This window comes from Lepidochelys olivacea (assembly GCF_965140295.1).
Source record: "Lepidochelys olivacea isolate rLepOli2 genome assembly, chromosome: 14".
NCBI lineage: Eukaryota > Metazoa > Chordata > Testudines > Cheloniidae > Lepidochelys > Lepidochelys olivacea.
The window spans coordinates 23,756,007-23,777,561 of record NC_140424.1 but is presented as its reverse complement, the minus strand read 5'-3'; the positions used below and the strand labels follow the sequence as shown (position 1 = coordinate 23,777,561).

Below are 21,555 nucleotides of genomic sequence, written 5' to 3'. Positions count from 1 at the left end.
CATTAATTCGGCTCCCCAATACCACCAGGACACAGTGAAGTGCTATTACATGACTTGCACATAGTCACACGATCAGTCAGCAAAAGAGCCAGGAATAGAACGCAGGAAGCCAGGCTCCCTCCCTTGTTCCAACCACTAGCTCTCACTCCCAGTCTGTCACTACTGGCTTCTTCATGACTGCAGTGGATTTACTCCCTTTAACCCTAAATGGAAAATACTATAGTGTTTTAGATTGATCTTTAACTATGTCAATTGCCTTCCATCTCTCTTAATACATCGATATCTTGAATCAATTTTATTATTCATACTGCATTACTGATTTCTCTTAATGGAAAAAGTCTTCATTTTTGAAGCTCATTAACAATAAACACCCCCTAAACAGTCATTTATAAAGCTACAAAAAAGAGTCTTTGTTTGCCAGACGTTACAATAAGCATTGGCAATCATGGCAAAACTAAAACTAAAAGGCACAAGCCTCTCAGGTTCTCTCTGTGGCCCACAACAACTTAGTAGTTAGCACCACCAATGTCAGGAAAACTTCAAATACATTCTACAATGCTGCATTAGTATATTTTCTGTATCCAGGTTGTGGGGCATTAAAAGATTCCTATGCATTTACCTATCCAATTCTCTATTAGTAATACTGATGCTCTGCATTTCAAGCACCTTCCATCAGAGAAATGTCTGAGCACTTTGAAATCAACAGAGCCTCATGTCCCCTCAGGAGGTAGGTAAGTATCCCTGTTATACATGTGGGGAAACTGAGCACAGAAAGATTAAAATGACAGCCAAGGTCACACAGGCTGCTCACAGCAAAGCTGGAAGAGAACCCAGATCTCCTGGTTCCCAACCCAGTGTTCTAATCACCAGACAGGTGTACAGAACACTAACGTACATGTCACTCACAAAGGCAACTCAGAACTAAATCATACCTCTTGGAGCTGGAGTATTTCTGCTTCAAGGCCTTTCAGCTTCTTTTCATTCTCCTTGGACTGAGCAAAGATCTCATCTCTGGATGCACGGGCCTCTTCCAGCTCCCGCTGATAGTCTTTCATCTGAGCCTGGAATTTAAGAGAAGGAAAAAACATCATCCGTCAGAGGACAAGTGCAGGGATTTGCTATAATCCCTTCGGGAGTTCAACATTTAGTAAATGAGGACACGCACATAGAAGGGGCCCAGTCCTACTTACTGTTTGAGATACCCACTCATTGTAGCCCCAAAACACGCACGTTTTGGTCTCATACTCCTCCATTAGATTCTATCCAACTTCCCATGTTTATTTTTAAGAGACAGGACTACAGAAAAAAAAAAAGTCTGCTTAAGCTTGAATGATAAAAATTGGCAGGAACCTTATTGAGATCTCATGCTTTTAAATGGCTTGGGGGAGAAAAAATATTTTGATTTTTTCAGGCAGGAATGTCTGTGAGGGGAGGGCTCCTGCCTCATACTGAGAATGAGGGGCGATCAGCAGGTTCTCTCAAGTGCTTATATACGAATAAACAAAGCTTTGGAAACAAGCAGGGAGAACTGGAGGTCCTGGTGATGTCAAGGAATTATGACGTGATTGGAATAACAGAGACTTGGTGGGATAACTCACATGACCGGAGTACTGTTATGGATGGTTATAAACTGTTCAGGAAGGACAGGCAGGGCAGAAAAAGTGGGGGAGTAGCACTGTATGTAAGGGAGCAGTATGACTGCTCAGAGTTCTGGTACAAAACTGCAGAAAAACCTGAGTGTCTCTGGATTAAGTTTAGAGGTGTGAGCAACAAGAGTGATGTAGTGGTGGGAGTCTGCTATAGACCACCGGACCAGGGGGATGAGGCTTTCTTCCGGCAGCTCGCAGAAGCTACTAGATCGCACGCCCTGGTTCTCATGGGTGACTTTAATTTTCCTGATATCTGCTGGGAGAGCAATACAGCAGTGCATAGACAATCCAGGAAGTTTTTGGAAAGCGTAGGGGACAATTTCCTGGTGCAAGTGCTAGAGGAGCCAACTGGGGGGGAGCTTTTCTTGACCTGCTGCTCACAAACCGGGAAGAATTAGTGGGGGAAGCAAAAGTGGATGGGAATCTGGGAGGCAGTGACCATGAGTTGGTTGAGTTCAGGATCCTGACACAGGGAAGAAAGGTAAGCAGCAGGATACGGACCCTGGACTTCAGGAAAGCAGACTTCGACTCCCTCAGGGAACGGATGGGTAAGATCCCCTGGGGGACTAACATGAAGGGGAAAGGAGTCCAGGAGAGCTGGCTGTATTTCAAGGAATCCCTGTTGAGGTTACAGGGACAAACCATCCCGATGTGTCGAAAGAATAGTAAATATGGCAGGCGACCAGCTTGGCTTAATGGTGAAATCCTAGCGGATCTTAAACATAAAAAAGAAGCTTACAAGAATTGGAAGGTTGGACATATGATCAGGGAAGAGTATAAAAATATTGCTCGGGCATGTAGGAATGAAATCAGGAGGGCCAAATCGCACCTGGAGCTGCAGCTAGCAAGAGATGTCAAGAGTAACAAGAAAGGTTTCTTCAGGTATGTTGGCAACAAGAAGAAAGCCAAGGAAAGTGTGGGCCCCTTAATGAATGAGGGAGGCAACCTAGTGACAGAGGATGTGGAAAAAGCTAATGTACTCAATGCTTTTTTTGCCTCTGTCTTCACGAACAAGGTCAGCTCCCAGACTGCTGCGCTGGGCATCACAACATGGGGAATAGATGGCCAGCCCTCTGTGGAGAAAGAGGTGGTTAGGGACTATTTAGAAAAGCTGGACGTGCACAAGTCCATGGGGCCGGACGAGTTGCATCCGAGAGTGCTAAAGGAACTGGCAGCTGTGATTGCAGAGCCATTGGCCATTATCTTTGAAAACTCGTGGCGAACAGGGGAAGTCCCAGATGACTGGAAAAAGGCCAATGTAGTGCCAATCTTTAAAAAAGAGAAGGAGGAGGATCCTGGGAACTACAGGCCAGTCAGCCTCACCTCAGTCCCCGGAAAAATCATGGAGCAGGTCCTCAAAGAATCAATCCTGAAGCACTTACATGAGAGGAAAGTGATCAGGAACAGTCAGCATGGATTCACCAAGGGAAGGTCATGCCTGACTAATCTAATCGCCTTCTATGATGAGATTACTGGTTCTGTGGATGAAGGGAAAGCAGTGGATGTATTGTTTCTTGACTTTAGCAAAGCTTTTGACACGGTCTCCCACAGTATTCTTGTCAGCAAGTTAAAGTAGTATGGGCTGGATGAATGGGCACTATAAGGTGGACGGATTGTCGGGCTCAACGGGTAGTGATCAATGGCTCCATGTCTAGTTGGCAGCCGGTGTCAAGTGGAGTGCCCCAGGGGTCGGTCCTGGGGCCGGTTTTGTTCAATATCTTCATAAATGATCTGGAGGATGGTGTGGATTGCACTCTCAGCAAATTTGCGGATGATACTAAACTGGGAGGAGTGGTAGATACGCTGGAGGGCAGGGATAGGATACAGAGGGACCTAGACAAATTGGAGAATTGGGCCAAAAGAAATCTGATGAGGTTCAGTAAGGATAAGTGCAGAGTCCTGCACTTAGGACGGAAGAACCCAATGCACAGCTACAGACTAGGGACCGAATGGCTAGGCAGCAGTTCTGCGGAAAAGGACCTAGGGGTGACAGTGGACGAGAAGCTGGATATGAGTCAGCAGTGTGCCCTTGTTGCCAAGAAGGCCAATGGCATTTTGGGATGTATAAGTAGGGGCATAGCGAGCAGATCGAGGGACGTGATCGTCCCCCTCTATTCAACATTGGTGAGGCCTCATCTGGAGTACTGGGTCCAGTTTTGGGCCCCACACTACAAGAAGGATGTGGATAAACTGGAGAGAGTCCAACGAAGGGCAACAAAAATGATTAGGGGTCTGGAACACATGACTTATGAGGAGAGGCTGAGGGAACTGGGATTGTTTAGTCTGCAGAACAGAAAAATGAGGGGGGATTTGATAGCTGCTTTCAACTACCTGAGAGGTGGTTCCAGAGAGGATGGTTCTAGACTATTCTCAGTGGTAGAAGAGGACAGGACAAGGAGTAATGGTCTCAAGTTGCAGTGGGGGAGGTTTAGGTTGGATATTAGGAAAAACTTTTTCACTAGGAGGGTGGTGAAACACTGGAATGCGTTACCTAGGGAGCTGGTAGAATCTCCTTCCTTAGAAGTTTTTAAGGTCAGGCTTGACAAAGCCCTGGCTGGGATGATTTAATTGGGGATTGGTCCTGCTTCGAGCAGGGGGTTGGACTAGATGACCTTCTGGGGTCCCTTCCAACCCTGATATTCTATGATTCTATGATTTACCTAAACTGACTGAAAAGTGTTGTAATGAACATTGTAATAGAAAATGTTCTCAAGTCTGTAGATGCACAAAAAGATCCATTAGTCTGAATGCATCACGTTAAGTTCACACTTTAAAACTGTATTTTGCTAAACTCAATATTTTGAATATTACAGCTACTGATCATATTTTCCACAAACTTGGCTTGACTGTGGATATCATTAGATCCCAAAAATCAGCTCAAACTTCAATTTCCTTTAAAACAACTTAGTGCCATTTTTCTTAAAGTGATGGATGCAAGCCAAAATCTGTGAGCCATGGGACCACTTAGTTTATAACATACCTAAAAGAATAGAGACAGTACATATTAGGGTATGGAACCGCACGTTTGGCTTGCCATACTAAAAACTAGTCCAACTTTGATGCTGTCGTGTACCTGTTAGGTTTTTATGTGATATAAAGAGGTGTCAAACTTTACGCACTTGGGGGTTCTGAAATTAGGAATCTAATCCTTAAACACCCAGGTAAGAAAAGTTGGGTCTCACTGCAAAACCTAAGATTGAACTTCATGGTTCATCAATATACTGGAACCATGCATAAAATGCTCAGAGATTAGGAGTCTATAGCTACATTACAAATAAAAAAAAAATTAAAGAACATTAAGGTTGCAAATCAATCACTCAGAATTACCAGAATTGAGGTTGCCCATCCAGTCTCCATTCCCTTCCCAGCTCTTCATCTGATCTGTCTTCCCCAAAGCCTCCAAGCACCCCTGCACCCACGTTCCCTGCCCTGACTAGCTCCCAGTCCTTGTCTCTGTCCAGTGTGTTTCCCCACCCACCCAGCTCTCTGTCCAGCCAGTCCCAGGTCTCCTCTCCGTCTCCACACTCTGGCTCTTTGTCAGAGCCATTTCTCCTTCCCCATCCACCCCACTGGATCCCAGTCCACCCCTCACCCAGCTCCCAGTATCTTCTCCTCCCACCCAGTCTGACAATTGTCCCCTCTGCATTTGGTTCAGGCAGCTTCCTCTACACTACTTGGGTGCAGCAGGAGAGACAGGCTACTTGCTCTCAGTTCCATTGCCTGGACCCGGACTCAGACCCAGACCCAGACTGAAGCAGCCGGAAACTGCAATTGCAGAGGAAGTCCTGTTTATGTCCCTACTGCCCCAGACTGGAGCATGTTCAGTGTGGACAGAATCTTCAGGGAATTTAGCTGCAAAGCTTCAGCTAGTCTCTACTGAGCATGTGAGAACTGTGATGTTTCAAAGGTTTATCACTTGGCCAAATTTGGGCAGATTTTCACAGGGATGGAAAAGGCACATCCCTGACAAAAAGGTAATTTCTACCCTCCCTCCTCCAAATTTCAAACCCTGTTCCAAAACATGAGGGCACTAGAGCTTCTCAAAGAAAAGGTCACCAGAAATCCCCCCCCAAAAAACAAAACAAAACATGGGCAAAACTATGCATCTTCTCCTAGTCTCATTTTTAGAAATGGCTTAACAGTTTCAGCCAAAATTTTCCAAAAATGGTTCAGCTTGAGACAGACACCCAGCCCTGGAAGATTTCAGCCCAAACAGTTACAGTCTGTCAAAGTGATAAGCAACTCAAAACAGGACAGCATAATGAGAAGTGCTCGGAAATCTTAATAGGCAGTTTTACCAGCCCCACCTAGCACATTTGAACACACATTCTCAAGTCATTGCTCAGCTATTAATCAGTTATTTTGATCTGGCTGTTTTATGAGGTTCTTTGGTGGGGGCGGGGGGCGGGAGGAAGAGAAGAGCTTTCAGCAAGTATTTAACTGAGTCCTTTACACAAAATACTGAAATATGGCAATTTTAACCATCTCATTGACAAACATACTGATGAACTGAAATTACAGACACTGTTGCAATATGCTGCAGGAAGCAGTCATCCAGGGACAAGAGTGAAACTTGAGAACAGAGAGCTGTTCTCACCCTCAGACTGCAAGGAAACTTGACCAAAAGAAGAACTCTAAAGCAAGAGACACTCCAAGTTCATTCATGGACTGGCTTCACACACCTGCAGTTTGCGCAGCTGTTTGATTGCTTCATCTCGAGCCTTATTTGCAGCTTCTATCTGAGCTTCAAGGTCTTTGAGATCCATCTCCATTTTTTTCTTGGAAGCCACAGCAAGAGCCTTCTGTTTGCGCTCATCCTCCAGTTCTGCTTCAAGCTCCCGCACCTGTGAAGGTACAGTTTAAGAGGCTCTGTTACAGAAATGGATGAAACGGGAAAACAAGAAGATTTCGGAAAGAATCTAAAAGGATAAGAACCAAGGAAGTCTTTGATAACAACACAAGAGGGACGTGAGAAAAGCTCAGCTCTTGATCATTATCAAGTTGACAGTACTACAATAGGTAAGTCTGAGGGAGAAAACCACACACAAAACTTATGGAAATCTTGACAGCTTGTGATCTCTGCTGAAGTTTTCGCAACGAGAAGCAAAGCAAGATCTCAAAGCAAACGTGACACCCAGGGAATTTCTGAAGTACTTCTGAAAATTCATATGCTAAACATCCTAGGGACTAAAACAGAGTTACCCATTCAACTGCTTCATGATCAACTTTCTAATAAGTGTTTCTGTCTACCTTCATTGTTCCAGTGCAGAAGCTAATATTTCAGCTTATTAAACTGCTCTTACCGAAAAGAATAGAATAACCTCAACATTTTTAATACAGAATTATAATTAAATGGTTACTTCAGGCACATCTATGTCACCAACACATACAGTAAGACATTGTATCCCAACCATAACTCAAGGCAAAAATGAAGAGCAATTTAAGTAGTATCTAATATCTGAGCAACCAGCCAACAGGAAGCTAAAACAAATTATGCAACAATGTTAAAATTGAACCAGAAAACTTGGCTGTTACACAAAAACTGACTTTGTTGTATATTGAATTGAATTTACTATTTTGTATTAGAATGTCAAGAGCTCTTGTTCAGTTGTGATACAGCAATATGTGCTCTTACAGCACAATGAGGTGGGGAGCCTTAAAAATGACCTTCTCTATCCATTGTTTATAACCTTCCCATAGAAGCTGGAATCGGGCCAGTGTTGCCAACTCTCATCATTTTATCCAAGAGTTTGGGGATATTTGATGTTTTTCTTTAAGACCCAGCTCTTTGAGTCATGTTATTATGTGTCTGCTTTAAAATTAAAGAAAAAAAAGCAAGTTTCTAGCCCTCACGGTTCTGGAGAAAAGCTTGAGAATGAAATCAAAAGTCTCTTACATTAGAAGACAAATATGAACCTAAAAACTTCTTTAAAAATCTCATGATTTTTAAGCCATCTTTTAATGTTTTGGGGCCTGAAATGATCGTTCAATGCTAGGGGTTGGCAATCCTGTGATCCTTTTTCCAATTTTCATTAGGGAAATAGTTTGTTTTGCTGATTATCTAGCACTTATCTCAACTACGTACCATATCAGTCAGCAGGAATGGATCCATCTCTGAAAATACAAGCACTGCACCACATATTTTACTTGACATAAATCCAGGTAGCAACTACTGCTACAGAACAGTAGAAGGAGCACATGCACTGCACATATTTTAGTATGATCACACCAAAAACTGCATTTTTGTAAGTGACTTGTTAGTAGTTTTGGATTTATAAAGACATTTCCAGTCATTTCCATTTTAAAAAGGTAGTTAAAATGGAAAGAACAGCCAAGTAGCAAAAGTGTCCCGTTAAGAAATTAAAATCAAACACTCTACATTACATGTACTGGAGGTTTTGTGCTACTCTGTCATGCAGAATGTGTAAAGATCAGTGCTTAAGAGATCTGTAGGGCAGGAACATCACATAAACCTTGAGGGTCATCCCAACTTTTGAGTAATAAGAAATCAATTAACCATGTTCTTTGTTTGTTTGCTACAGTTGCTTTCAAAAGCGTGTTTAATAGGGGATACCTGTTTAACCAGCATCCTCTTCTTCTCTTCATTCTGTTCATCTCTGGCCTGTAGGTCTCTCTCAAACTGGGCCTTCATAGCTTGCATGTTCACTTCCAGGCGAAGCTTGGCATCTTCTGTGGCCTGAAGTTCATCTTCCAGTTCTTCTAGCTGGGTCCTCATCTCTTCAACCTGCTGCTCTAAGGTTCGCTTGGACTTTTCCAGTTCATGGACCTAAAACGCAAGCATGAAGCAGATACAAGCTTTTTGTTATTTTGACAATAGTAATGGTATGACTGCAAAATAGGGGATCAATAAGATATTGAGTCCTTTGTTAGCACTGATTTAACTCTGTGGTTGTCCTACACTAAACCAGAATAACTAAGACACTCATTCCTAAATCTGTATTAACAACAACCCAGACCGGCAGATGAAGTTTTAACTGTCTGATAAACAGAGGAAACTAGCAGCTGTATAGTCAGTGATTCAGAGTATCCCAAAGAAAAAAGAGCTAGTAAGATAACAAGTTTTTGATCTAGCATAAGGGTAACAGTCAATCATTTGATGTGTGTCTCCTACTTACCACATCTGTGAATGTTGCAGAAATGCCTGGCATTGGTGAATACCGATTAGCCTCCAGAGTATTACATTCTTTAGGTATTTAAAAGGTACAGCTCTTAAATATCAAGGTTTCAGACTTTCAAGTTTTACTATCTAGTATTAGTTTCCTTGTACAAATGGGCTTTACTATTTTATCCCCTTCATGCAATGTAGCACACAAGAGGTGGAAAAATACTTACATTTTTGCCCACATCATCTTTGGAGCTCATTAAGTCCTCCATGTCTGCACGCAACTGCTTATTCTGCCTCTCAAATTCTTCTTTAGCCTCCAGGGCTTCTTCCAAACCTCGAGCCAGAGACAGCGCCTTGGTCTCCTTCTCTCTAGCCTCTGCCTCTGCCCGGTCCCGCTCTTCTGCGTAGCGAGCGGAAATATTCTTTTCTTCCGCCAGCATCTGAAAATGTTAATACAAGGTTCAAATATTAATCTTAAAGAAAATCTGTCAGAAGGACACTCACTGAAATTTCAGTGAACATTTTAATGCTCTCAGGTTACCTGGCATATTATTCATTCTGCCAACAATGTCAACTCTTGGTCAAGGGGCTTTGGCATGAGATAAAATAGGGACTATCATCCAAAACACAGTAGTCTGAAAATAAAGGGAGCTTCTATCCATGCTCTAGGAACTGGCTCAGAGCCTCAGTTTTATATTCCTCCTTCAGTCTTCATGTCCCTTCTCAAAAAATCCATCAGGATCCCCCAAGACAGTTAAAGTCAAGTCAAACTCTAGCATGGCTATAAGCTTCTACTTAAAAGACATTTCACTTTTCCATAGACCTATCCAACCAGAATGTGAAGCACCAAAGTAGGTGCGTGGCTCACTGAAACTATTAGAAAAGTGGTCCCCTGTGAAAAGCCAACGTTGCAACAGCCAACTGAGTCCACACAAAATATTGTGTTTCTAATTAGAGGTCTCCCTGAAAAAGTCTCGGAGTGGTTAACACATGACTGAGGCTTTACACACTACCATTTCTTTGCCCTGGTCTACACAAAGTTAGGTCAATGCAAGACAGCTTTCGTCGACCTAAGTGTCTACACTTAAATTTCATTCCCACCAACATGACTTGCCCGCTACACTGACTTAACTCCACCTGCACGAGGGGCGAAGTGCCATGGTTGATGTAGTTCGGTCGACGCAGCGTCAGTGTAGACACTGCATTGTGGGATGGCTTCTGAAAGCCAGCAACAGCAATGTCCCACACTAACAGTTCAATCCGTACAAGCACTCCTTGGGGTGGGGGCGCTCACTGCCAAAACAAGAAGCAAATTATAGACACACACAAGTGATGTAATAACTTGGGCGACTGTACACTCACACAACTTAGTTCAACATAATTTTGTAAAGCAGATGTTGCCTGAGTGTTGAAGGCAGAAGTGAGATGACCGGAATTAGAGAGAGTACCTGATCAAACTTCTTCTGTTTTTTCTCCAAGTTGGACACAATTTGGCGCTGATGATCCAGGTCCACTATCAAGTCATCCAGCTCCTGCTGCAGGCGATTCTTAGTCTTTTCCAGTTTATCATAAGCCATTGCCTTCTCCTCTAGACGTTGGCTCAGAGCCTCCATATCCTTCAGCAATTTCTTCTTATTTTCCTCCAAACCTTCAATAGTCCCCATGTCGTCATCTACCTTCTTCTTGGCATCAGCCAGCTAAAGTTTTACAGAAGACAATAAAGTGGTTTCTTATAGCTTCTTACTGTTCACAGCTATTAACAGGATACAATAAAAATGCAGTTACACCTCCACGATGCAAAAAAAGTAACGTTTATTACACTGTGGGAAACCCACAAGAACAAAAACAGCTATTTCTGATTAACCAAGGTACAAACAAAATGATGATACAACAATGTATTACAGGTATGAAGCCTTATAGGATATGAGAGTTAAATCTACCCAAACTAACTCAGGGTACCGAAATCTCACTGTTATTACAAAATGTTTACAACACTTTGGAGGAGAAAGATCCATGAAAAATTATTCAACACAAGTCAGCCTAATTTTTGTCCCAACTGAAAGAGTGAAATATTGCCTGGCAGAAGTTGCAATACATTTCACAGTCATCACACTGAATTTGTGGGCCACACTAATATCCTACCATTTCCAATAGCTTCATACCTGCGATTGCAGGGTGAGGATCTGTTTCTCCAAGTTCTTCCTAGCCTCCTCCTCCTCTTCCTGCTGCTCCTGTAGGTTGTTCTTCTCTTCCTCCAGCTGCCTAATCCTACTGCTCAAGTTCAATTTCTGGCGGGTTTCCTCCTGAAGAAGCTCCTGTTAGCATGAAAATAATTAATCTTGAATTTCACCTTTTGCTGATGGTATTTAAATCTGGCCTTAAGATGAGCTGCCCTCCAATATTCCTTTGTTTCCTGGAGGGGGGGAAGGGGGGTAGGGGGGATGCTTGAAAGAAAAATAGTATTTTAAGTCAGCTTTATTTTCCTGAATACTGTTTGATCTGAAGATATTCAATACTCCTCTAATTTGCTAATCTCAGGTCCATCACTCTCATCTCCAAGAAGTTTAATTAAAATCTAGTTTCATGGCCAAAAAGGTCATCTTAAATTGGTACAGCTTAATAATACATAGTGGTATGCAGAACTAAGCCATCTTTCCAACAGAAAAAAAAAATTACATGAGATAAAAGGAGAATTGTTTTAAAATTGCAAGATCTAGTTATACTGCTTAGCTGGCACTACCCAGCACCTGCTAGAATATCATTACATGTACAATAAATTTCCATCAGAACCCACTGCTTTCCTTGTGGGGGCAGGTTTATTTGTGTTGTGCTCTTTTCCTCCTATACTTCGCTTCCTATTAAAAAACAACAACACTTGTCTGAACAGCAAAATTGGCTAAAGACTGGGACCTGAAAGGACAACAACCATGAGAAGTAGAGAAGTCACTTGGTTGAGCAGGGTGGGAATCAACTCCACTAAGTGATAAAAACACTTATACATGCTCCACAGACAATGTCTAAGACCGTAACAATTTAGTGAAGCCACCTGCCCTCTGACACATCACAACCTTACCTCCACAAACCCCATGGTGAGGCCAGTAAATGACTGGGTTAGAAGAGTTTCCTGACATCAGATGGCCTTAATGAAGATATGGTCCTATTGGGTCAGACCATTAGTCTCTCTAGTCCTGCATCTGTCAGTGGCAAGTCCTGAGACACTTCAGAGGAAGGTGGAAGGAACTCCACAGTAGAGAACTCTAGAACAGTGTACCCACACAGGCAGGATCTTCCTAATACCCATTAAATAGTGAAGTCTGAGGACTTACAGCACTGACATTATATGGGGTTAAAAAATGCAACTGTGGATGTTCTCACTTATGTAAATGCTCACTTTTTGTTTAAATCCTACTTAAGAGGGCACCATTGTGGCAGCTTATCTTATCTTGTTAAGTCCTTCTGAATTTCCTCTGTCTTCTCTGGTCTTGGCTAACAAATTGTGTCATTGGCAAATTCAGTCACCTCATTTCTGATCTTTTCCAGATCACTCAGTCAAATTCCTCATTAAGGTTTTACTGCAATTATAATTGATCATTTCTATTTTCTGTCTCAACCTCTTTGTAATCTATGACAGCACTTCACATCTTGTCTTCAAGACCCATGACTTACTTTCCTTGTCAACTTCTCATGAGGGATTTTTGACAAAAGGTTTTTTGAAAGTTCAAGTTCTAAAGAGGTTTTTCTTAATCGTTTATTTTGGGGAGATGTTCAGAATTCTAGAAGAGCAGCACAGTTCTCCATTACAGAAGCCATGCTGTTTTGTCTCTTGAGTTAATGGAATTATGACAATTTTCACCAGCTGAGGATTTGCACCAATAATGTGTCTATCTGTGGGACAATGCACAGCTACAGACTAGGGACCAAATGGCTAGGCAGCAGTTCTGCGGAAAAGGACCTAGGGGTGACAGTGGACGAGAAGCTGGATATGAGTCAGCAGTGTGCCCTTGTTGCCAAGAAGGCCAATGGCATTTTGGGATGTATAAGTAGGGGCATAGCGAGCAGATTGAGGGACGTGATCGTCCCCCTCTATTCGACATTGGTGAGGCCTCATCTGGAGTACTGGGTCCAGTTTTGGGCCCCACACTACAAGAAGGATGTGGATAAACTGGAGAGAGTCCAACGAAGGGCAACAAAAATGATTAGGGGACTGGAACACATGAGTTATGAGGAGAGGCTGAGGGAGCTGGGATTGTTTAGCCTGCAGAAGAGAAAAATGAGGGGGGATTTGATAGCTGCTTTCAACTACCTGAAAGGGGGTTCCAAAGAGGATGGCTCTAGACTGTTCTCAATGGTAGCAGATGACAGAACGAGGAGTAATGGTCTCAAGTTGCAGTGGGGGAGGTTTAGATTGGATATTAGGAAAAACTTTTTCACTAAGAGGGTGGTGAAACACTGGAATGCGTTACCTAGGGAGGTGGTAGAATCTCCTTCCTTAGAGGTTTTTAAGGTCAGGCTTGACAAAGCCCTGGCTGGGATGATTTAACTGGGAATTGGTCCTGCTTTGAGCAGGGGGTTGGACTAGATGACCTTCTGGGGTCCCTTCCAACCCTGATATTCTATGATTCTATGACAAGAATAACAGGGGAGAAAAGACTAGGGAGGCAGGAAAGAAGGCAACAAAATCCTGTGATTTTTAGCATGTTTCAAAGTTTTGTTACATTCCACAAATGTAAGTTTCAAAATTGCCAGGAGCTGACTATGTCCCTCCCTCACCCAATTCACCCTCAAAATTTCAAGTCTAACTGCAATAATTTAAATGCTAATATTTTTAAGTATATTTTCCCTGTTTTCCTTTATTCAAGGGGAAATTAAATGCACACAAACTCTTTATTGACAATGGATGTAAAGAATGTACATAACCTTTCATGGTTTATTTGTACATTAACCCAAAACAAACACTGGGGCTACGTAATTTTAAGATCTCAAGTTACTCAAAGGCAGGGGGAAGGAGGAGAAAGGGAGAGAGAGAGAGAGACTCTCCTTTATGCCTTACAGGTGGCCCCAAGAGCCTGGTTTACATGAACATTTAACATACTGGCTCAGTAAAGCCTATGGAATCATTGTTGGTAGAACGTAAGAAACACTAAGTGAACCTTACTGAGACGGCCAAGTCTAGAAAGTAGCAACTCTAGTCCACCATGAAAAGTCAGTTTTTTCACAGATTCAAAGGCCAGAAGGGATCTCTGATCTAGTCTGAGCACCTGCATAACACAGGCCATTGGACTTCCCCAAAATAATTCCTTTGAACTGGAGAATTCCCTTTGAACTAGAGCTCCCAATGCAGCTGAACAGTCAGCAACATAGTACATATTTCAGTGCACAGTGGCTCATCTGAGCCAGTGCAGTGATTATTTGCGTAAGTCAAGGATTTCTGGCCCACAAGTTACCGATGGGAGGGAAATGAAGGGAGTGCAATATCAGTGCCATACCCAATTCAAAAAGCTAAGCAAATGTGGATACTTAGGTTTCTCACAAAGCCTTCTAGAGGGAGCTCCAAGTGTTGTTGGAAGAGGAGACTGAGACCCTCAGTTTTCAGTTCCACAGCTGAACGTTTCTATTGATGAACACAAGTTCAGTGTTAAAAACTGGGTTCTTACTACAACTGATGACACACCTGTGTATCTTGAAGCTGAGACTCCAGACCTGCCGCATCTTTGGCAAACTTTATGCCCTTCTTCTCTGCTTCCTCCAAGAGGCTTGAGACATTGTCCAGCTCATTCTGCAAAGCAAGCAATCTAAAAGGTAACACCAAGCAGCTGGTCTGCTGTAGCAGCTGTACGCTGTTGAGAGCTGTGGGTGCAAAAGACCACAATGCTCAACATATACCAAGCATGAAAGCTAAGAGAATGAGAGCTCCAGGTACAAAGATGCTCCCAGGTAATAATTTTAGCTAAGTTTTACATTTTTAAGTTGAATGTCAATTATGACTTTAAAACAATAAATCTCTTTCAAATGCACGTTTACCTCCCACTGCTGTTGAGAGAACAATCCCATAACCACTTTTGTATTCATATATTTTGCTTTTGGTAATATTGCAATTAGTATTTAAATGGTATTTCCATTACAGGGCTGCCTTATGGGATCTATCACTGTCCATGGATTCCCTAGGGACATTAGGGTCCAGAGACTGCAACCTTTTCGGACAGATCCCTGCCAACTGTCAATGCTTGTTATTTCCAGGATGTGCTACTGTAATGCACTCCTACCTTGGAACTACTTGAGGACTGCCTGGGAGTTTCAGATAGTGTGAAATGGAGCCACTCACCTTTGAGTAAGTTTAGGTTGTTTTACCTAAACAAAAGGCCCTGCATTGTACTGGTTCTGAAACAATTAAAAATGCAATCCAGGGCACTATCTTTTGTATATAGAGCTGTAAATTGCTTGGAAGCTTCTCTCAAAGACCATCTCTTCCCTTTACCCTATTCGATAGTTGTGAAGTGCCAGACTTGAAAACCTGGCAACTGCGTACTCACTACAGACACTTCTGCTTTATTTTTCACTCTTTTGCTGTTCAGCAGAGACCAAGACTGGGGCTTTTAAGATACAGTGCAAAACAACTGTTTGATGGACCTTTTTGCAAATTTGAATCAACAGCTCAATCTGTGTTTACAATCACTGTACAAGGGAAGATGGCAAGTGTGAGATTTATTGGCCGGCTGCTAAGGATATTGTTAATTTTGTAACAAACCCCAGATAGCAACAATATGAATAAAAAATGTTCAGACCTGTAATTAACTGAATAAAAAGTTAAAGTTTTATATGGGTAAAATGTTCCATATTTTTAATATTTAGGAAGTGCCTGACAATTTTTAAAACTGTCTCTGGTTGTTTGCCCGATTTTTACATAAACTTCTCTTGTACTCTGCAGAAAAGCTTTACATATTTTTCATCCATTTCCATTTTACAGAAGTCAATGGAGTTTTATTAGGAATTCCAAGTCTGGATTTTATTTATTTATTTTAAAAGAACAGTTTCAAAGTTTTGTAGACTATACCGTGACTAAGCAGGATCATTTCAAGAGTTTAATTGTAGATTCAGGTTTCATGCTGACCATATACCATGCACATACATCTCAGTCATTGCAAGGCGTGTTTTTGCAGAGTCCTTTGATTTTAGCACATGATGCAAGACCAAAATGCAATGGGGTGTTTTGAAAGTTTATCTATGTTCTGCAGTCACTTCTCCAGATGCTTGATTTTTTTAATTCCTTGCTCATTTTCCAATTAAGGTTAGGATTTTGTGGTTGTAAGAGTATGCCAGAGAAGAGATCAATTTCCATCTTACCTGCAGTTTGTTAGCCTTTTCTGCCATCTCTGCCCTAATCCTCTCTCCTTCTGACGCTTTGGCATGTAGTTCCTGTACCTGAGCATCTAGCTTCTTCCTCTTGTGCTCAGACTCTGCTTTGACCTGCTGCAATACCTTCACCTCACAGGCTAGCTCCTTGTTGTCAGTCTCTAGGCCTTGCTTGTTCTTTTCAAGATTTGCTTTGAACTAGAAAAGCACAAAATTAAAGTGCATCATTAATTATAGCATTTCACATTATTCTCCATCAGGCACTTTCCTACAAAATATTTGACCTCAAAACACATTTTTAAACTCAAGTGGCAACTGAGTCTAATGTGAGTGTTAGCTATACATAGAAAAATGGCAGCTTCACACATCAGCATAGGACCCTTTGGTAAGACAGCAGGTATTTTCCCATCCTTTATATTTGCTTATCCAAAAAGAGAGTTTTAAATTAACAAAGTGTTTAAGTCTTACATAATTATATTAAGCATTAAAGCTGTTCAGGTTGATAAGTAAAGCTGGTGGAAATGTAGTTTAATGCTGTAGTTCCCACTAGCAAGAATTTTGCCTTTTCAAAGAGAAATTGCTGCAGTATTCCCTATGTTTAACATAGAAAACAAACAGTAATGTTAATTATTTGCAAAGGCATTAGTGAATTATGACAACTGTAGTTAAACAGACTTCAGCGTACTACACTTGGCAGTGTTTGGAACAATTTCACTTTTCAACAAGATACTGTAGCTGCTACCAGAAGACATTGCTATGCAAATGTAATTAACAAGAGGGAGTCCTCACCCTGGCTACTAGGGTGACAACGATCATAAAAATGGTCACAGTTCAAGATAACTGCACCTGTATTCCCTGTGTATGGACTAGCAACAGCACCAGTCCAGACTTCTGGCTCTCAGTCATTACCTCTCTTGGGTGGAAACCTAAATCTCTCCCCCTTCTGACCAGGAGCTCTCCAGGCTGAACAGTTCCCTGACTATGCTGTGACCTCCCTAGCAAAGACAGACTGCTTAAGCAGGCCTGCTTTGCTTCTCTTTTCCGTGTAATTGCCAGTTAAGTTACCACACAGCTCTTTCTAAGCAAGCACATTTATTCTTAATGTAAAAGCGTTAGAGAAAACAAACATACTACTAAACCAATAAAATAACCTACATGCACACTACCAGAGATCATCCCCTCACACCAGCAAGGGCTCTGGTTGTTTTTTGTCCTTCAAACCCCATGCAGGATTTTTCCTGTGGTCACAAGTTCAACACAGCTTCAGCCAAGAATCAACCCACTCATGGCTCTGAGAGTCACTCCTTTAACCCATTTGAGTATTTGAAGCCACCATAAATAGGTAATCAGCCAGACAATGCTCAAGGCACGGCTTCAAAAGGATGGATGCAGAGGTAGGTCAAGAAACCGGCTTATTTCTTTGTCTAGCTCATTGTTTCAAACTGTCATCTGAAGCATAATACTGTCCTAGGCTTTACATTAGCCATGCCTTCTCCTTAAAGAAGTTACATACAATCCCATATCAAATACTTGAATTTTTAATGCAATGAACTCATAAAATACTTATCTAATTCAATAACATTAAATTAGGATATTTCAGAATATTGTCATATCACAGAAGTCACAACACCACTGCACAATTTGGCAGTGTGTATTAAAGATGCCTAGGACTAGAACAGAATGGGCATTATGGGTCACAACTCAAGTTCATTGTCAGAACTGAATGTGAAAGCATCTACAGTACCTTGATTTAGCCAATACAAATTTTTTTGTATAAAGCCCCAAATTACCACCACTTTCTCTGGAAACATTCTGCAATCTACACATTCTGAGTTTCCACGATATGCATCTGATGAAGTGAGCTGTAGCTCACGAAAGCTTATGCTCTAATAAATTGGTTAATCTCTAAGGTGCCACAAGTACTCCTTTTCTTTTTACATTCTGAGAAGTGCTTCTCATCAAATGAGCTTGCAGACGGCTGTACCAAGTATTCAGCTAACAATACCTGGTACAATACTGTGTCTCTAGATGTATCGCTTCCAAGTCTGCCAGGGAGATGGATCCTGGGAGTGTCCAATAGTAACAGGTTGGTATTTGAGCTAGAATTCTAGCTTCTTGGTCATTTTATAGCAGACATATACAATCACCGAAGATCTATTAGCTCCATGAGCAAGTATGAGACAAAGGGACAAGACTGGCAGTGTTATTTGACAGAAGTGTATACAATTCCAAAGCAAGAAAATTTCAGTTATCACATGAAGTAGCTTGCAATTTCCACTCACCCTTTTGGCCTGTTCAAGTTGTTCAGAGAGTTCCTCCAATGCAGTAGCATGTCTTTGTCTGATTTCCTGTATTTGAGCTTCATGGTTCTTGGTTTCTTCTTCAATAGCTTTCTTCAATTCAGCCACTTCCTGCTCACGCTTTGTCCTGGAGAAAGCATCATAATACAGTAGAACCTAAGAGTTACGATCACCTCAAGAACGGAGGTTGTTCGGAACTGAACAAAATGTTATGGTTGTTCTTTCAAAAGTCTACACCTGAATATAGACTTAAAAAACAGTTTTGAAACTTTACTATGCAGAAGAAAAAAAAAGTGGAAAAGCAGCATTTTAAGTAATTTACATTTTCTTTTTTTTTTTGGTCTCTGCTGCTGCCTGATTGTGTACTTCCAGTTCCAAATGAGTTGTGTAGTTGACTGGTCAGTTTGCAACTCTGGTGTTCATAACTCTGATGTTCTATTGTAGATTATTAAAGCTCAACATTTTACAGTCTAATTTATTCCTCATTTAAGCAAATTTTCTTTTTGAACTTCAGTATCTTGCTGTCTACATGAAGTGTTACAGTTGTTTCCACAGCAGCGTAATACAGCAGTGTTCACAATCCACACCTGGGATTGGGCGGGGCCAGTGGGAGATGAAGAATGGTTTCACAATTAATGATCTGGAGTTGGTAGACCTGGATTTTATTCCCAGCTCTACCAGGCTCACTGTGGGGCCTCAGCAAGTCACTTTACCGCTCAGTTCCCCATCTGTATTTTTTTTGCAATTAATATTTTCCTTCCTCAAAGGGTACTGAGGTGTAATTCATTAGTTTTGGTAAAACACTTTGTAACTGTCGGCTGGAAAGAGCTATATGGGAAAATTATTAAAGCCAAAAATCTTCACTGACATTAGTTTCAAGCTAAGGTTACATGAAACATCTTTATGAAGTAACTTTTTTCTCTTTAAATTAAACCTGGACTTTAAATAGTGTCTTTTAAAATGTGCTGGTCACCTCACCTCAATTCTTGCTGTGCTGCAGTGGTATCCAAAGTGTCTTCTAGCTCAGTCTTCAGGGCCTCCAGCTCCTCACTTAAGTCTCTCTTCTGCTTTTCAGCCTTGTTGCGCGATGCCTTCTCGGATTCAAGGTCCTCCTGGAGTTCTGCAATCTGAGCTTGCAACTCTCGTATTAGCTTCAGTGCATTGTTCTTCTGAACTGCTTCTTCATCACCTCTGTTAAATATGGACACAGGATAAGGAATGGGCAAGAATAAGATCGGATATTAAAGACGGAATAAGACTGATTCACTACCAGTCCTCATAATGGAATTTGAGTTAATGGAACCCAAATAGATTTTACTTAAAACAGCAACCAGCAAAATGCACCTTTAAACAAACATGTACATTTTTAGTGTATTGAGACTAGTACCTCAGTTATTAAGAGAGATACCGTTAGGGATGTTGGGCATTAAAGTGGTCTTACTTCCAGTCTTCCACTTCTCTAACTCCTATACTAAATTCTCTCCAAAATTTGTATCTCATCAGTATACTAAGACTTCTAAATCATGAGTCATGAAAACCGACATGACTTTTGCAGTTGTGTCTCCAGTCACACTATTAAAAAAATAATGCGCAATAAGTTTTGGATTTTTAGTAAGAAACCTCAGTATAGCAGCAAGGTTATTTTAACTAGTGACTAGAGGGGGGAGAGAAAGCACAGAGCTGGATTCTAAAGGCCCAGCAGCCAGGAAGGCCAGAGAGCAGTTCTATTAACAGTTCTTCTGCCACATTTAATATCACCGACAACTGAATGGAAAATTGGCAGAGTTGTCCAAGGAGATCAACGGTTTTAAAAACAGATTGTTTGGTGTAGAACAATCACTTAAAAATAAAGTAACCGTAGTACATTTTGGTGCTGCCAAACCCGTATCAATAACCAGAAATTAAGTTTAAAATGTAGTCAGCCACCCCCAACCAAGGTTTATTAACCTCACTCACACTCACAGCCCAATTTCTTACTGTGCAGAATTTTTTGTGGTTGGTGTCAGAGAAAATGCAAATTCTTGAATATTTCTTGAGGAATGTCAAAGCCACTGACTGACTTATGATTAAGTGGTCTTGCGACCTTGATGCTGAATTGTTATATGCCAACTGCAGTCGTTTTAAAGTGAAGTGGGTTGGTAAGTTAAAGGCTCTTTTGCAGAGTAATCCTAGCATACAAATGCAAAACTTATTTCTTTGTACTACAAACTGCGAAAAGGAACATACTGATAAGGCCAGATTCTCATTTATGCCAAAGCTCCTTTACGCTACTCTGGCAATCTAGAGGTGCTTTGGGGTACATTTACACAGTGCTCCATGGCAGTGCTCCTGTCAGCCCAGGCTGAGGGACATGGAGTTGGGCTCACGCTACCGCTCTAAGAATAGCTGTGTAGACAGCTCTTTGAAGTTGCAGCTTGGGCCAGAGCTCCAGCTCTGAGGCTCACCCCTGAGCAGCAACTTCAAAAAGCTGTCTAAACAGACGTTTTTAGAGAACTAGTGTGAGCCCCGCAACCCCATGTCTGTCAGCCTGGGCTGGAGGGCTCGCTGCTGCAGGCTGTGTAGACATACCTTTGCTGTAAATAAGAACTAGTCTCACAGCCTTAAATACCTTTCTGGCTTTGCAGTTAGTCTAATACAGGAGCAACTTACTCAGATAGGAAACCTCAGCAGTCTCAAAATAAAAAGCAGCAATTGGTGCTAACTAGCTTCCCTTACTTCCAACTCTGATTAGTATAATCTTGAAAATGGATTAAAAGGTAAATCTGAAATAAAATCCCACTGATTTTTATCTAACCACAAACCCCACCAGTCTCTGACCTGGCAAGGGCAGCCTGCAGCTCCTCTTCTTTCTTGGCTAGTTGGATCTTTAGCTCTTCAATCTGGGCTTGCAGCTCAGCTATTTGGTCCTGAAGGTCTGTTGTTTCTCCGTCAAGTTTTCTTTTAGCTTTTTCCAGTTCTTGACGGGTCTTCTCTTCCTTTTTCAAACGTTCTTTAGAAGGATGAGAAGATATTCAATACAACTCTTTCAGTACATTGTATAAAAAGATGGCAAAAAGCCTGCATCTTGCAATTTTATTGGTTGTGGACAACTGAATGATAAACTACTAATTCTTTTAATATCAGTAGGGAT

General features: G+C 41.6%; 1 protein-coding gene across 3 annotated transcripts in view; it reads right to left on the bottom strand.

Moving 5' to 3' along the window:
- MYH10 (myosin heavy chain 10) overlaps nucleotides 1–21,555 on the bottom strand; it is a 143,465-nt gene that overhangs the window by 6,326 nt on the left and 115,584 nt on the right. For all 3 annotated transcript variants that reach the window (XM_084647505.1, XM_084647506.1, XM_084647507.1), the window contains 11 exons: nucleotides 21,243–21,414; nucleotides 19,404–19,616; nucleotides 18,408–18,552; nucleotides 16,117–16,323; nucleotides 14,447–14,551; nucleotides 10,938–11,090; nucleotides 10,224–10,472; nucleotides 9,003–9,215; nucleotides 8,224–8,436; nucleotides 6,332–6,493; nucleotides 933–1,061 (listed from right to left, as the gene is read on the bottom strand). In XM_084647505.1, the coding sequence (XP_084503631.1) occupies nucleotides 933–1,061; nucleotides 6,332–6,493; nucleotides 8,224–8,436; nucleotides 9,003–9,215; nucleotides 10,224–10,472; nucleotides 10,938–11,090; nucleotides 14,447–14,551; nucleotides 16,117–16,323; nucleotides 18,408–18,552; nucleotides 19,404–19,616; nucleotides 21,243–21,414 (1,961 nt within the window). The remainder of the gene's footprint in view (nucleotides 1–932; nucleotides 1,062–6,331; nucleotides 6,494–8,223; nucleotides 8,437–9,002; nucleotides 9,216–10,223; nucleotides 10,473–10,937; nucleotides 11,091–14,446; nucleotides 14,552–16,116; nucleotides 16,324–18,407; nucleotides 18,553–19,403; nucleotides 19,617–21,242; nucleotides 21,415–21,555) is intronic.